The sequence below is a fragment of the Callorhinus ursinus genome, unplaced genomic scaffold, assembly GCF_003265705.2.
Source record: "Callorhinus ursinus isolate GAN/ISIS: 27379988/994484 unplaced genomic scaffold, GSC_fseal_2.0 scaffold17, whole genome shotgun sequence".
Taxonomy (NCBI): domain Eukaryota; kingdom Metazoa; phylum Chordata; class Mammalia; order Carnivora; family Otariidae; genus Callorhinus; species Callorhinus ursinus.
This window is the reverse complement of record NW_027397079.1, coordinates 28,361,865-28,378,870: the sequence shown is the minus strand read 5'-3', so window position 1 is coordinate 28,378,870 and position 17,006 is coordinate 28,361,865. Positions and strand designations below refer to the sequence as shown.

The 17,006-nt window shown below is 41.5% G+C and overlaps 1 protein-coding gene and 1 pseudogene across 2 annotated transcripts in view; one reads left to right on the top strand and one right to left on the bottom strand.

Moving 5' to 3' along the window:
- The window catches only part of GSR (glutathione-disulfide reductase), a 42,502-nt gene extending 27,158 nt beyond the window's left edge, over positions 1–15,344 (top strand). For both annotated transcript variants that reach the window (XM_073902414.1, XM_025886079.2), the window contains 6 exons: positions 1,953–2,039; positions 3,226–3,384; positions 6,425–6,536; positions 9,325–9,456; positions 11,069–11,202; positions 14,530–15,344. In XM_073902414.1, coding sequence (XP_073758515.1) covers positions 1,953–2,039; positions 3,226–3,384; positions 6,425–6,536; positions 9,325–9,456; positions 11,069–11,202; positions 14,530–14,679 — 774 coding nt within the window. In that variant the 3' untranslated portion in view covers positions 14,680–15,344. The remainder of the gene's footprint in view (positions 1–1,952; positions 2,040–3,225; positions 3,385–6,424; positions 6,537–9,324; positions 9,457–11,068; positions 11,203–14,529) is intronic.
- LOC112834622 (ubiquitin-conjugating enzyme E2 C pseudogene) lies at positions 6,730–7,486 on the bottom strand (annotated as a pseudogene).
- Positions 15,345–17,006: the final 1,662 nt, after the last annotated feature.

The following is a 17,006-nucleotide window of genomic DNA, read 5'->3' as shown; positions in this document are numbered from 1 at the left end:
AAAATTCAAGTGCAACTTTTGACTCCCTAAAAGCTACTAATAGCCTACTGTTGACCTTCACCTGAAACCTTATCAATAACATAAACAGTAAACATGTATTTCATATATGTGTTATATATCAAATTCTTACAATAAAGTGTGCTGGAGAAAAGAAGATGTTACTAAGAAAATCATAAGAGGGGCGCCTGGGTGGTTCTGTCGGTTAAGCGACTCACTCTCGATTTCAGCTCAGGTCATGACCTCAGTGTTGTGAGATCAAGCCCTGCATCGGGCTCCATGCTGGGTGTGGAGCCTATTTAAGAGTCTCTCTCCTGCTCTCAAAAAAAAAAAAATCAGAAGAGAGGGGTGCCTGGCTGGCTCAATGAGTAGACCATGTGACTCTTGATCTCAGGGTCATGAGTTCAAGGCCCACGCTGGGTGTGGAGCTCAGTTAAAGAAAAAGAAAATCATAAGAGAAAACACATTTACTGTATTCTACTGAAAAAAAAAAATCTGCGTGTAGGTGGGCCCATGCAGTTCAAACGTGTTCAAGGGTCAGCTGTTTCTGCTAAAATGCAGCCTCCATGTCATTACCTGTTGAAGTGTGTTACTTTATATGTCTTTTTGACTAGTCATGATAGTACCACTGGGTTTTGGTACAGTATCAGAGCTTTCAGAGATACGGTTCCGGGCAATGATAAGAGTATTGGCCTAAGAATCTGGCTTACCTTAACAAGCATGTGATTTGGACAAGTCATATGATGCTTTAGGGACAGGATTTATCAGATCCCTAACCATTCAAATGCTATGATTCTAATTCTTGATTATTTGAGCAAATAGAGGGAGACAAAGGAAATTGATAACCCCAGTCAACATGTACTTGAAGGAACTTTCTCTTTGGCTTTGAGACTTGTCATATAATTCACCTGCAGGAGATTTATAATCTGAATAATGTCTCCTCTAGGTTTAATGTTATGTTATTTTGCATCGCAGGAATATATCCAGCAAACTGGAAGGAAGGAGAGAGGCAGAGGGATAGATAGCCTTAATTTAATGTGTAAATAAGTAAATAAACTGCAGCAGTTTATCAATAGAATGGATAATTCCTGCATTTGGAAAATCAGCTCATTTGCACATATCCTTGGGTTTCCTGCCCTCGCCAACCCCCCTAATTCTCCTCCTCTTTCCTGTCGTGGTGTAAGTCCGTTCTAGAACTTTCCTATGAATAACTCATGACCTCCCATCTTCACCCTGCCTGGGGTTTGTTGCATGCAGATTGTCACAAAGAACTCTCCAAGGCCACGGTCTTGACTTTTTTTGCATAGATAAGGAGATTTTGCTAGCAAGATCTTCCCTTAAATCATACCAGAATGGGGGTGCCTGGGTGGCTCAGTTGGTTAAGCGACTGCCTTCGGCTCAGGTCATGATCCTGGAGTCCCTGGATCGAGTCCCGCATCTGGCTCCCTGCTCAGCAGGGAGTCTGCTTCTCCCTCTGACCCTCCCCCCATCTCATGTGCTTTCTCTCTCATTCTCTCTGTCTCTCAAATAAATAAATAAAATCTTTAAAAAAAAAAAAATCATACCAGAATGGAAGCTGCCTTGGAAATACTGAAAGGGGAAGGAGAATTTCTGGTCCTAAGACATAATTATGGAGAAAAGCAGCAAGCTTGGGAGGAGAGGTACATGGCAAAGAGAGTAGAAGCCTGAAGGTTGCCTGTCTATTTAACTTTAAAACAGAAGTTAGTGAAATCAGACATAATCCATTTACATGCAGATCTTTTTTTCAGTAGAATCAGACATTGGGGGTGATGTAGGAAAATAGATTAAAACTCCACTTAAAATATGGCCATGAATGAGAGAGGAGATAGGAGGGAGGATGCTGATATTTGGCTCCCAAGTTTGTAACATTATCTTCAATCAAGTTTTATTCCTCTCCCACCACCCATCCCTCTGGTGCCTCTGTTTATATACAGGTACTTAGAAATTTTGATTCCATTATCAGTTCAAACTGCACTGAAGAGCTGGAGAATTCTGGCATAGAGGTCCTGAAGTACTCACAGGTATGGCTGAGCCCCAAGCATGCTTACAGCCCTTCTTCCTCTGTGTGTCATGAACACACTTTCTGCTTTTGGTTCCACCCGAGTGTTTAATAAACACAAACTCTATGTCTCCTTCAGTCAGTGTAGCCTTTCTAGAGTTACCAATTCTTTTATTTATCCTAAGAAGCTATATTTCTCAATTATGTGAGTAAAGTCAAGGTATAAAGGATTAGAAATCTGGTAGTTGAATTTAGTTAGAACTACAACTCATATTTTTAATGCTCAGATGCCTTATTGAACATGCTTATTTTTGAGGTTTATATTTATTTTTCAGGGAATAATATTATGGAATCTGTTTTTAAAGTACCCTTTTGAGTTCTGCAAATGGACAAAATTACAGAGTACTCTACTTCTTAGGGAATCACTAAATTTCAGTTTTCCTGGAGCATTAGGTTTGCAAAAGCAATTTTGTCCCTAGAGCTGCACCCTCTCAAGTAAAATAATAAATGTGAAATTGCTTTGTGAATGTCAAAGTGATAACCTGGTAGTGGGGTCAGAACCCCTTGGGATCTGCACTAAACTGTGTGCCTCCAGCTCTTCTGACCTGATTCTCACCCCCTCTCTGTTCTGATTAAGAACATCCAGAAGAAATACCGGCTATGAGGTGTGAGCAAGCTTCTTAGTGATGCTGCTGCAGCCCGTATCCTCCCCACCCTTCAGTCGCCAATCACTGTGCTTAGCTTTGTGACTTAAAATTTTATCACGATTTTTAAGAAGCACAGTTTAAAAACCTTGTTTTTAAGCTGAAGCATTAGGGTGTTGACAAGCAGACATTTCTGGCCGTTGGCTGGATAATTCTGGCCAACCTAGGAAACGGTCTTGGCTCCTAGGAGTTGTGGTCTTGGCGTCATTTGGGCAAAAGTGAATGTGTCAGCACGAAGGATCCACATGTAGGATTTGGTGGAGATTTTTTAAATGTTAAGAATTCTAATTTCCTCAGGGATGCCTGAGTGGCTCAGTTGGTTAAACGGCTGCCTTCAGCTCAGGTCATGATCCCAGGGTCCTGGAATCGAGTCCTGCATCGGGCTCCTTGCTCAGCAGGGAGCCTGCTTCTCCCTCTCTCTCCCTCTGCTTGTGCTCTCTCTGTCAAATTAAAAAAAAAAAAAAACAGAATTCTCATTTCCTCTTTGTTTTCCGTTGCCAATAGGTCAAGGAAGTTAAAAAGACTTCCTCAGGCTTGGAAATTTGCATGATTACTTCAGTTCCTGGTAGGAAACCCACCTTGACCACGATTCCAGATGTTGACTGCCTGCTATGGGCCATTGGGCGGGACCCAAACTCCAGTGGCCTGAATTTAAACAAAGTGGTAAGCTGACTTAGTCTAACCAAAGCATTCTTGAATCTGTTAGCAGTCCTATGTTCCCCACCCCCTGCCCCCCCCTTAACTTTGGTGGGTTCTGTTAGATTTTTTTTTCTCTTTTTATCCATGCATCCAGTTTGTCATCAAATCCCATTGCTTCTTTGAAATTGGAAAAAAAAACAAACAAACCTATTTTACCTTTTTAGTGTGATCACCCTAGATCAGGTCTCTGCCCTGACTCGCCTCTTTCTAACAGATTTCCTTTTTACAGTGATACTTGGCTCTTTAAAGTCCTGTAATTATTCCTTATCATCTGCAACCTAATCTCCATTGCTGGGTGTGTCAATCATCCTGGACATTTTGGGCACTTGGGGTTGTAAGTAGTTGTGAAGCCGATCTACCAGTGTTACAATTAACATTCTGAGGTGTTCTTTTAGATTTTGAAGGCAAGTCTACTGTAGTAGCTTGGGGTCTAGGTCCCAGAGTTTGACCCAGTTTTGAGTCTTAGTTCTGTCACTTACCAGTTGCCTGGCCTTAAGCAAGCAGCTTAATTAGTCTTTAAGTTTCAGTTGCTTCATATTAGTGTAGGAATAAAAATAGTCCTTGTCTCCCTGGGTTATAGAGAAGAGTAGATGATGAGAAAGTGCATGCAAAGTAATTAGTTTATTTATTTAAGATTTTATTTATTTGAGAGAGAGAATATGAGCACGAGTGGCGGGGGGAGAGGGAGCAGCATGCTTTGTGGGGTGCCACCCCGGCGCCCCACAAAGTAATTAGTTTAGATGCTGGCTTGTAGTATGAACTCAGTCCATGTTAACCAGCTGCTGCTGTTGATGATTTTGATGATTTTCCTGATATGCTTTACTACTCTACAAGTAATAATAGGATTATTTTGTTTGTGGTTTATATATTTGATGGAACCTCTTGCGCATTGTATAACATTTTTCATAAAAGGTGTTTTTCAGCATTTTAAAAATAAAATATTGGGGCACCTGGGTGGCCCAGTCATTAAACGTCTGCCTTTGGCTCAGGTTATGATCCCAGGGTCCTGGGATCGAGTCCCACATCGGGCTCCTTGCTCAGCAGGAAGCCTGCTTCTCCCTCTCCCACTCCCCCTGCTTGTGTTCCCTCTCTCACTGTCTCTCTCTGTCAAATAAATAAAATCTTAAAAAATAAAAAAAAAGTAAAATATCCAGATGTTTTTTTTGTTTTTAATCTTACCATTTGGTGAAATTTAGTAAAACTAGTTGTCTATTTTCATATTGAAAAACTGGTCGTCCAGGTTTTCACCTTTCAAGAGATATTTTGTCATTGTACAGATACAGGCTTTGGTAGGTCCAGTCTTCAGCTATATTTGCTGAATCTTTAAAAAATGAGATAAAAGTTTTCAGCCTCATTCAGTGTTAAAATATATTTGCATAATGCAAATGGAATTATTACCATGTGTAGGTCTTGTCAAACTATTACTAACCTACTTTTTTTTTTAAAGAATTTCTATTTTTTTAAATTAATTAATTTATTTGAAAGAGAGAGACACAGCGAGAGAGGGAACACAAGCAGGGGGAGCAGGAGAGGGAGAGGCAGGCTTTCCCGCCGAGCAGGCAGCCCGATGCGGGGCTCGATCCCAGAACCCTGGGATCACAACCTGAGCCCCACATCGGGCTCCCTGCTCCACAGGAAGCCTGCTTCTCCCTCTCCCGCTCCCCCTGCTTGTGTTCCCTCTCTCGCTGTCTCTCTCTCTCTCTCAAATAAATCAATAAAATATTAAAAAAAAAAAATCTTGCCCACAACTCTTCAAGGGCTAAGGACGGAGAAACCAGGAGCAGCACATATATAATAAACAGTCCACCAGGCTGTAATTCTATGGGGTAGGGAGGATTTCTGTATTACTTACCACTATTTACAGTGACCAGGTTAATGCCTCATTTGTACTAGAAGCTCAAGTATTTGTTGATAGGCAGTTATACAAGGTCCCATAGCTAGTAAGTGGCAGAGCTGGGATTTGAACCCAGGTTTCTCTCCTTCCAAAGGTTATACTCTTAACCACTGTGCCACCTATTTCCACTGTGTCTTCTCACGTGGGAGTTTATAGAGGTGGGGTCTGCAAAGCCACAAGATAAGCATGGCACATCTTTTTGGAGCAAAAATCTGACTCAGTATACAGGAAAAAATTTTGGTAAAGGAAATGTCAGTATGTTTTAGAGAGAAATACCAAATTTACTTGGATTTTTTAAATTAAAATGGTAAGCCTCAAAGAAACCTGCTTTTGATGACCGCTTCAGGCTGTCCCCTCTAAGTTACGAGTTAGCATGCTTCAAGAGGAGTGCTTCAGTGGAAAAAGTTTTTTTTGGGGGGGGGGGTTAAAGATTTTATTTATTTATTTATGTAATTTGAGAGAGAGAGTGAGTGGGAGGGAGCCCGACTCAGGGCTTGATCCCACCACCAATAGATCATGACCTGAGGCAAAACCAAGAGTTGGAGCCACATAGGCGCCGCCCCATGCAGTGGGAAAAGTTTGAAAGCACTGTCTTTGATGGACTCCAAAGCCATAGGAAGTAGCACATCTGATAGTTGAGCGTTTCCTTTTCATGTTTACCTGGCCAGTTGAATTGTATTGCAAAGGCAAGTCCTGTTAAACACCGAAATTGGATAAAATACTTACCTTTTAAATTAAGCAAAAGATATGAACGTCTCAACTTGTTGAGATGTTTTTCATCTTGGGTACCTGGTGGCTCAGTCGGTTAAGCGTCTGCCTTTGGCTCAGGTCATGATCCCATGGACCTGGGATCGAGCCCCGAGTCGGGCTCCCTGCTCAGCAGGAAGTCTGCTGCTCCCTCTCCTCTGCCTTCCCCCTCTACTCATGCTCTCTCTCTCTCAAATAAATAAAAATCTTAAAAAAAAAAAGATATTTTTCACCTTGTGGTTGAGTGTTGTGGTTTTTAAAGATTCAGGCTGAAGAGGTGCTTGAAATGAAGATCCAGGGATTTGGTTTGCCTTTTTTGGTAGATTGACCAAATAGTGACATGATAGCCTTTCACTTTTTTAGGGGATTCAAACTGATGACAAAGGTCATATCATCGTAGATGAATTCCAGAATACCAGCGTAAAAGGCATCTATGCAGTTGGGGACGTGTGTGGAAAAGCTCTTCTTACTCCAGGTACTGTTTTCCTCGTTTCTTGGGTAAGGGAAGCTCTGTGGGTTATATAAAACCGTTCAGCTCTTCACAGTCCAATCCGCTTGAGCAAAGTTAAAAGGATGAGTGTCTTAATGTTGTCAAAATAATAGTATGTTGAAGTAGTTTGGTACCTGATGTTTTCTTTTTTTTTTTTTTTTTTTTAAAAAAACCAATGTATTTATTTAATATATTTGTCACAAGGGCTCAACCAGAGACTTAATTTAAAAAACAGAAACAAAACAAAAATGACACCACAGCTTAAGATACAGAGTCCTAGACAGAAATGAAGAGAAAGACTATCTAAGGAGAAAATAAAAAGACAACACAAAGAGAGAGGCTGGACAGTCAGGGATCTTGGCTGGAGACCTGCTTCGAGTAGGTTTCTTGCAGATACTTCTTAAAGGCTGTGGGGTTTTTCCAGAGCTCGGCAGCATGCGTGTTCAAAGGACTATCAATGTTTGGTTCTCCTAGCAGGCTCTGGATGGACAGCAGGATGGTCCTGACATCATACAGGGCAGACCACTTGTCCTTCAGGATGTCCAGGCAGATATTTCCCTGGGTGTCCACGTTGGGGTGGTAGCAGGGTGTGAGGAACTTCACCGTGGACGCGTTGTAAGGGTAGCCACTGGGGAACTCCAGCGAGAGCTTATACCTCAGGTCTTCATAAACTGTGCCTGCTGCCCCATGGATGGTCCCCACCCATTTGAAAAGGTTGTCGGATTCAGGGAAGGCAGAGATGCCTTTGTCACCAGACATCATGAGGGTCATCAGCTCCTGCTGTAGCCTCTTGCCCACGGGGCCCCGGGCGGCGCCCCCGCTGGGCTCGGCTCCTTTGCGGGCGGCGGCGACGCTGGCGGCAGCTGGGTCGCGGTTCTGGGAGGCCATCCCGGGCGGTGCGGGGAGAGAGACAGGAACTCGGAGAGCACGACTGCAACTGCCTGTACCTGATGTTTTCTGAATAATATTCATTTTTCCTGAGAAGACTTTAAAAGGGCTTTAGTGAAGGCTGAAATTGTTACAGAGTTGATATGGTCACCTTCTGAAGAAGTTGTAAGTTAGAATCTGAGTTGCATGTGGTGACAGTGGAAGGAAGTGGCTTTGGGAAGAAGCAATTTAGAGTGGCATTCTTACATGATTAGTCTTTTTTTTAAAGGTTTTTATTTTTATTTGTGTATACGTATTTTTTAGGTTATTTTTTGAGTAGGCTCCATGCCCAGCGTGAGGTTTGAATTCATGATCCTGAGATTGAGAGTTGCATGCTCTACCCACTGAGCCAGCCAGGCGCCCTGATTATTTATTGTAATGACCAAGATTGACCCAACTCCCATAATCCCATACCTCAACCTACTTTCTGAGTTAACTGGCACCATTTCAAGCTCTTCTCCCCACTTTTATTAGCGACATCACTCCATCTGCTTTCACTCTGTGCCCCTGTGGTACCTCACCAGCCTTTCTAGAATGGCACTGGATCTTTCCTCAGAATGGAAAGTTACAGCAGTCACACACCCAAAGCCTTTTAGCTCCTTCTGGAAGTTCTTTTAACAAAAGCAAAATAAAAAGCAAAGTTTCAAAAACTTGATAACTAATCCAATCGTTGAAAATTATATCAAAGAAAATTTCTTATGTATCCTACTGATACCTTATTTTGGGAAAAAACTCAATTTGAAATCAAAATTAATAACTGATGCTTTTACTGAATAATAGGCATTTTTTCTAAATACGAGATAAAAACAGGCTAAGGAGAATAAACTTAAAAAAAAAAAAGTGGGCGCCTGGGTGGCTCAGTTGGTTAAGCGACTGCCTTTGGCTCAAGTCATGATCCTGGAGTCCTGGGATCGAGTTCCACATCGGGCTCCTGGCTCAGCGGGGAGCCTGCTTTGAACTCTGACCCTCTCCCCTCTCATGCTATTTCTTTCTCTCTCAAATAAATAAATAAATAAAATCTTTAAGAAAAAGGTAAAAATAATTTAAAAAATAAACTTAAAAAATATCTTATGGGGGCACCTGGGTGGCTCAGTGGGTTAAGCGTCTGACTCTTGATCTTACCTCAGGTCATGATCTCAGGGTCGTGAGTTCAAGCCCTGCGTTGGGCCCTGACTTAAAAAAAAGAAACAAAAAAACTTACTCTGTCAAGTCAGTGGCAGTATGACTAAGTGTGTAATTAGCAATTGTCTGACACCATGGTCACCAGAACCAAATGGGCCCAGAAATCCTCTTGGACAGTAAGGGAGATTGTGGGGTCATTCAACACCCAGGATCGTGGTCTTTATCCTTGCCAATGAGAGCCCTAATCCGTCAGGACCAGCCAGGGAGGAGGAGCCACAATGTACCTGAGAGAGAGGCTGAGGCTGGGGGGCCTTCTAGGGAATTAAAGGAAAAAAAAAACCCATACTGTGAATTGCATAAGGTTATAAAGTGGAACTACAGTTGGTCAAAACTAATATAGTTTGCTTCATTAATATTGTATCAAAAAGCTAATATCCTAATTAAGTAGGTAACTGCCAGATGATTGGGAACTGGTAAATAAGCCCTCCCAACCCTTTTTTTGTCCTAATAGAATGTACAGAATTCATATAAGATGATAGTTTTGAATTGTTAACAAGGCATTGGTTTGTCTTCGTTATAATGACCTAGATATTATAGTGAGCATTGGCGTAAAACTTCGTCAGAAGTAGTACATTAAGCCAGATGAGGAAATGGTTAGTAGAACAATTCTGCAGTTTTAAAGTGAGCAATAAACTGAGACGCTGATTTACAAATATCTTTGTAGTTGCCATAGCTGCTGGCCGAAAACTTGCCCATAGACTTTTTGAATGCAAAGAAGATTCCAAATTAGACTATGACAACATCCCCACGGTCGTCTTCAGCCACCCCCCGATTGGGACAGTGGGACTCACGGAAGGTAGGTGTTTAAAAACACAGGTGATTTATAGTTTCCATCTTATCCCTAACTGCAGGGGGAAGGTGCTGACTAAATCTCCCTTCACTCCCTAAATTCCACTCCTTTCTGGTTGGCCTTTTATCACAATTCGTTTCCTCCCCAACTGCCAACACTTGGAGAGTAGAATTCCTTTTCCCCACACCACCCTGTGTGTCTCTTTGCCTTTTTTTAGCTTTTTTTATTTGAACTAATTTCAAATTTAAAGAAAAGTTGCAAAAATATAGTAATTCCCCTTATCTGCGGTTTCGCTTTCTGTGGTTTGTTACCCGTGGCCAACTGTGGTCTGGAAGGACATGATCCTCCTGACTTATCGTGAGAAGGTCGGGAGTAACTTAACGCTAGGTCACAGCACCTACATCACCCACCTCACCTCATCTCCTCACACAGGCATTTTATCACCTCACATCATCGTAAGAAGAAGGGTGAGTGCAGTAGGATAAGGCATTTTGAGAGGGACCACATTCATGGAACTTTTATTACAGTGTATTGTAATTGTTCTGTTTTTAATATCAGTTATTGTTGTTCATCTGCTGTGCCTAACTTATAAATTAAGCTTTATCATAGGTATGTATGTATAGGAAAAAATAGTGTACATGGGCTTTGGTATTATCCACAGTTTCAGGCATCCACTGGGGATCTTAGAATGTTTTCCCTGTGGATAATAGGAGACTACTGTACTACAGAGGACTATGTATACCCATAACATTTTTGCTTTACCATAGTTTTCTCTACACCCACACGTAAATACACACACTTCAGTGTCTATTTCCTAGGAACAAGTCCATTCCTTTACATAAGCTACGGTTTTCAAAAGACAACATTTAAATTGATAAAATACTGGGTGCGGGGATAGGCAAAAATAGGGAAAGGGGATAAAGAGGTACAGACCTCAAGTTATAAAATAAGTCATGGGAATGAAAAGCACAGCACAGCAAATATAGTTATTAATATTATAATAACTTTGTATACTGACCAATGGTGACTACACTTAATCATGGTGAGCATTTTGTAATGTTTATTATTGTCAAATCGGTATGTTGCACGCCTGAAACTAACATCATGTCAACTATACTTCAGTTTACAAAAAAGGTATTAAAAAAATAAATTCATACAATATTATCCAAACTTTATTCACATTTTGCTAATTCTCTCAAATAATGTCATTTTTTTCTTCTTTAGATTTTTTTTTTTTAAGTAATCTCTATACCCAATGTGAGGCTCAAACAACCCCCAGATCAAGAGTCACATGCTCCACCGATTGAGCCAGCCAGGTGCCCCTCAGATAATGTCATTTTTAACACTTTTCCCCCCAAGGTCAGGATTCAGTCCAGGATAATGCATTGTATTTAGTTTTCATACCCCTTTGGTCTCCTTTAATCGAGAGACAAAATTCCGTAGCCTTTCCTTTGTCTTTCATGACATTAGCATTTATGTTACAGAATGTCCCTCATTGTAGTTTTGATATTTTCTCATGATTTGACTCAGGTTTATATTTCTGGCCATCTCTCTCTTTGATAGCTCAGTGGAATTGTTTAGGTTTTTGACAGATGCTTTTTTTGCCTGTGCATTATAGATGAGGCCATTTATAAATATGGAAAAGAAAATGTGAAGACCTATTCAACCACCTTTACCCCGATGTATCACGCGGTTACCAAAAGGAAAACAAAATGTGTGATGAAAATGGTTTGTGCCACCGCAGAGGAAAAGGTATGGGAAAAATGTAGTAAGCTAAAAAATGTTTTCAGACTTGCAGGGATGGGGGTATTTTGGTGGGATGGGGGAGTGGGGAGACCCAAGTAAAGAGTTAAGCCTTCTTTGTTTCAACTGGTGCAGTCCCACTTTTATCTCCCTACATATACTGGGGTTCTTTGTAATATTTCATTAAGAAAGAAGGTTCCAGGGGTGCCTGGGTGGCTCATTCGGTTAAGCGTCTGCCTTTGGCTCAGGTCATGATCCTGGGTTCCTGGGATCAAGCCCCACATCGGGCTCCCTGCTCAGCGGGGAGTCTGCTGCTCCCTCCCCCTCTGTTTCTCCCCACCCCATCCACTTGTGTTCTCTCTCTCACTTTGCTTTCTCTCTCAAGTAAATAAAATCTTCTAAAAAAGAAAGAAAGAGGGGCACTTGGGTTGCTCAGATGATTAAGTGTCTGTCTTCGGCTGGGGTCATGATCTCCAGGTCCTGGGATCGAGCCCCACATTGGGCTTCCAGCTCAGCAGGGAGTCTGGTTCTCCCTCTCCCTCTGCCTCTCCCCCTGCTTGTGCTTTCTCTGTCTCTCCCTCTCAAATGAATAAATAAACAATCTTTTAAAAAAATAAAAAGAAAGGAAGAAAGGTTTCATATGTTTGTGCTTTTAAAACATAGGAGGGAAAGGTTGAAAACCACAGAAAAGCTCACTGTCATTGACCCATAGGTTAGAATAGATAGGCCCCTCGGAAATACTGTTAAGTGTAAGAACTTAATGGAAGATAAATTTAGATTTAACATAACCAATCTGAAGAAGAGAGCGCTTATTCAATAAAAAATTTTCTGAGATATCACTTATCTAGTTTTGGTTTAATATTTTGAGGACCTGCCTGGCTGTTTTCCAGAGTAGCTGCATGCTTTTCACGTGCCCCTCAGCACTGTATGAGGGTTCCAGTGCCCCTACCTCCTCGTCAACACTTATTACTGTCTTTTATTATAATTGTCCCAGTGGATGAGAAGTGGTATCTCATTGTGATTTAAATTTTGAACAGGTTTGAATTTACACAGGTTTTTAAAAAAATAATTTTTAAATAGGTTTATTTGGGTATTAGGCCAACTATGGGGCTTTTCTACAAATTGAATTAAATATTACAGTGGGACATAGCAATATATGCTCTAGGAAAAACATGGCTCTGGGAAGGGACAGCAGCTTAGTTGAAGATTCAGGTATAGTTTCCAGTTTCTCTTGTCAAAAAAAGCATACTCTGTATCTGATTCAGTGACCCTGTAAACCAAAAGCCACAAGACAGTCCCTGGATTATAGAAATCAACATCACTGAGGATTGACAGAAGCAGAGAATCAGAGCAAAGAAAGTAAGTGGGTTGGCAGCAAAACAAAAGTTGCTGTTTTTTGGCCCTGAATGTTCCTGAATAGAATAAGATGTCCAGATATTGAATCAGTGAGGTCTCTACTTCTCTCTTATCAGTTATTTCTTCATGGCCTTTATCATTCATTTGATAAATATTATTTGACAGACTACCAAAGACTAAGAACTGGGATATGGAGAGGAATCCTATAAAGTTCCTGCCATCCCCCAAAACTTAGTAAATTTAGTTTAGATCACAATATCTAAAAATATGTATGGTTTGGGACTTTTTTGTTTTAAATTGAGATATACTTTTTTAATTGTAAAAAAAAAAAACATAAAATTTACCATCCTAATCATGGTAAGTATAGAGTTCAGTAGTATATTTTTTTTTTTAAGATTTTTATTTATTTATTTGACAGAGAGTGAGAGAGCACAGCAGGGGGAGCACAGAGAGAGAGGGAGAAGCAGGCTTCCCGCAGAGCAGGGAGCCTGAAGCAGGGCTCGATCCCAGGACCCTGGGATCATGACCTGAACCAAAGGCAGAGGCCTAACGACTGAGCCACCCAGGTGCCAGGTGCCCCTCAGTAGTATATTCTTGCTCTTTTTTTTTTTTTTTTAAAGATTTTATTTATTTATTTGACAGAGAGAGAGGGAACACAAGCAGGGGGAGTGGGAGAGGGAGAAGCAGGCCTCCTGCGGAGCAGGGAGCCTGATGTGGGGCTCGATCCCAGGACTCCAGGATCATGACCTGAGCCGAAGGCAGACGCTTAACTGACTGAGCCACCCAGGCGCCCCTCTTGCTCTATTTTGAACCCAAGTAATTTTGTGGTTAAATTTTATACTTTCTCACTCTGGGAAGAATATTTGCTGTAGGGCGCCTGGGTGGCTCAGTCGGTTAAGCGTCTGCCTTTGGCTCAGGTCATGATCCCGGGGTCCTGGGATCGAGTCCCACATCGGGCTCCCTGCTCAGTGGGAAGCCTGCTTCTCCCTCTGCCTCTGCTCCCCCAACCCTTGCTTGTGTTCTCGCTCTCACTCTCCCGCTCTGTCAAATAAATAAATAAAATACTTTTAAAAAAAGAATATTTGCTGGAGGTTGAACATTAATACAGTTTTTAAATGATTGAGAAACAACTGGAAGATGCGATATGAAACAAATGTCTCTTAATGGTCCTTTGTGCGGTCATCCAGTGTGTATGGACTAAGGGCCTCCTGAGGGCCATCTTTTGCTTGGTCATATGGAGATAGCAGGAAGCAAATTTAGGCAGGTCCCCTCTGTGTAGAGATTAAAATCTGCAGGGAAGATGGGCTGTAATTTTCTTTCTTTTCTTTTTTTAATTTTTATTTATTAGAGTGAGAGAGAGAGAGCACAAGAGGGGGTAGGGTCAGAGGGAGAAGCAGACTCCCTGCTGAGCCGGGAGCCCGATGTGGGATTCGATCCCGGGACCCCAGGATCATGACCTGAGCCGAAGGCAGTTGCTTAACCAACTGAGCCACCCAGGCGCCCTGGGCTGTAATTTTCTAGTCCCCAAATAAATAGAACATTGTAGTTGTAAGAGTCATGAAGGAGAGATACTGGTACCGAGCAATCACGTGATAGACAGTTTCACTTGGTTGGGAAGGCAAGTGTAGCTCTTGGAAGAATGAATGGGCTTTAACTCAAAAGGGGAGGAAAAATTGTCCAGACAGAGGGAACAGCTTGTGCAAAGGAGAGAGCCTGGTGAATACTCGGGACAAAGGAAAGCCAGAGGGGCCTGAGAGGGGAGAACCTGAGCGGGGAGGGCTGTGTAGGGTGGGCTGGGGAGGGACATGGACGCAAGACTGTGTAGGACCTTGTAGGCTGTGTTCTGCCACGTCCAGATGAGAGACTCAAGTGTTTTTGAGGTTTTAAAATATCACGTATCTCGCATGACAAATAAAAAACGTATTCGTCTACCTAATAAAAACTTTTACTTTAAGAATTTTTCTACCCCCCCCCCCGCAGGTGGTTGGGATCCATATGCAAGGAATCGGGTGTGATGAAATGCTGCAGGGTTTTGCTGTTGCAGTTAAAATGGGAGCAACAAAAGCTGACTTTGACAACACAGTTGCTATTCACCCTACCTCTTCAGAAGAACTGGTCACGCTTCGTTGAAAACCCAGAGACTTGTATGGTGGGCAGCTGGACCAGGAGACCCAAAAAGCACCAAATTACCATGTTTACTTACCACCGTTCCCATTTTATGTATTTCTTTATTGTAATCAGGAAATTCTGATAGTGGAAAATTTTCAGTGTGTAGTAGGACTTATTTATGTAATTAGAAAGTTGTTTTGTCATCCAGGGTTAATTTTCATTTGATTGCACCTCACAGTAATCAATATTTTAAAGTTTTGTTTTTTTTAATTTTTTATTGACAGCTCTGTGCTAACTGGTTTTTTGTTTTGTTCTGTTTTGTTTTTGTTTGAGCCTCCTCCCAGCTAAAAAACTATATGAAGTACGGTTAATTAAGGTGTTTGAATGAATATCGTTTGCTGATTTTTATAGATGAAGATGACAGCAGGTCTGCATATTGCAAAGCTGCTTCAGTGATGTGACCTTTCTCCAAAAGCGTGTGACATGAGAGACCGCCTTCCCTACTTTCTTTTGCTTTAAATGATTAAAAATCATGTTCCTTTTATGAGTTGAAGTACATCAAACTTGGGAATGATTTACACGAGTGAGGGACATTTTGGCAGTGATTTCAGCTTTCAGAAGGAGAGGAATTCAAAGTCTTCCTCTGCTGAGAGTTCGTAGTTCAATGAATGATTTCAAGTTTTTTATGTGCTCTTGTCATTTTTTTCCCCCTGAAAACTATTTCCAAAAATCTGAAAATAAAATCCTAGCCGGTCTTCTAACAAAATTTGTTATTAGGAATTTATAGCTAAGAGATCACTTTCTAAGAATATTTCCCATTGGAGATTACATGCTAACAGTGAGCTACCTTAATTAAGTAGGCTTAAGGCCTTATGAGGGGGAAAAAAAGAGATTTTTATAGATTAAGATCAGAGGTATAAAAGAAGCATTTAGCAAAGTTAATGGTTGAGTTGGAAGAACAGTCTAGAAATCACTTAGGTTTTTAGCATTTTATTTCCATTAGCTTGCACCAACTAGGTAAATTAGTTAAATTTTTCCATGGTTTTCATTAGTGACATAGTGCTACTGATCTCTTTCTTGAGGCTTTTACTGAATGTCTTTCTGGTTAGCCACGGCCAGGTTGCTGACTTAATGAGTAGGTCCAATGTCATCAGAAGAAAAATACCACATTAGTAACTAGGTTATGTAACTGTTGCAGCAAGAAAATAGGGTCTAAAAACCCAAACATGGACTGACATAACTCCTCCTCATCTCTTTGTCAACCACCTAAAAGGTAGTGGACCATAGTTCTGGGCTCTGCCGGCCTGGTTTTGTTTTACTCTGCATAGAGCCCAGACTTTGGGTGTGACTTTGTAAGGAACAGGGGAGATGCTTCTAATTAGATCCACTCCAACACCATGTGTTTTTTATCTTAGGTGTCCTTTGCCCTGCTTTTTTTTCTGGGTCCATAGTAAACCAACATGCAAGTAACCTTTTCCAAGTTGCGGTCTTCATTCTCATCAGTGCCCAAATGAGTCTAGCCTGTGAGGGTCTCTGGCAGTACAGCCTCTACCACACAAAGCACTGGGCCACGTAAAGGTATACAAGGCAGCACGTTGTATACTATCTGGCACATTGTAGGTCCCCTCAGAGTGGATGTTGAAGAAAGGACACAGTACAGTTGACCCTTGAACAACATGGGTTTGAATTGTGTGGGTCCACTTATATGCAGATATTTTGCGGTACTATAAATGTATTTTCCTTCTGATTTTCTTTTTTTAGGATTATTTATTTATTTGAGAGAAAGAGCACAGGAAGTGGGGGGGGGGAGTAGCAGAGGGAGAGGGAGAAGCCAATTTCCCGCTGAGCAAGGAGCCCGACATGGGCTTGATCCCAGGACCCTGGGATCATGATCTGAGCTGAAGGCAGATGCTTAACTGACTGAGCCACCCAGGTGCCCCACCTTCTGATTTTCTTAATAACATTTTCTTTTTTCAAGCTTATTTTATTGTGTTGTTTTGTTTTGTTTTGTTTTTTAGTGAGCTCTGTGCCCAATGTGGGGCTTGAATTCATGACCCCAAGATCTAGAGTCACAGGGTCTCCTGCTCTACCGACTGAGCCAGTCAGGTCCCTCTCTAGCTTATTTTATTGTAATAATGCAGAATATAATACATATAACACACAAAGTAACGTGTTAATTGACTGTTTATGTTATCGGTAAGGCTTCCAGCCAACCATAGGCTATTAGCAGTTAAGTTTTTGGGGAGTCAAAAGTTATACAGGTGTTTTACTGCATGGGGGGGTTGGTGTCCCTAACCCCCACATTGTTCAAGGATCAACCATACTTGCTTTCAAGTGATCATGTAGTC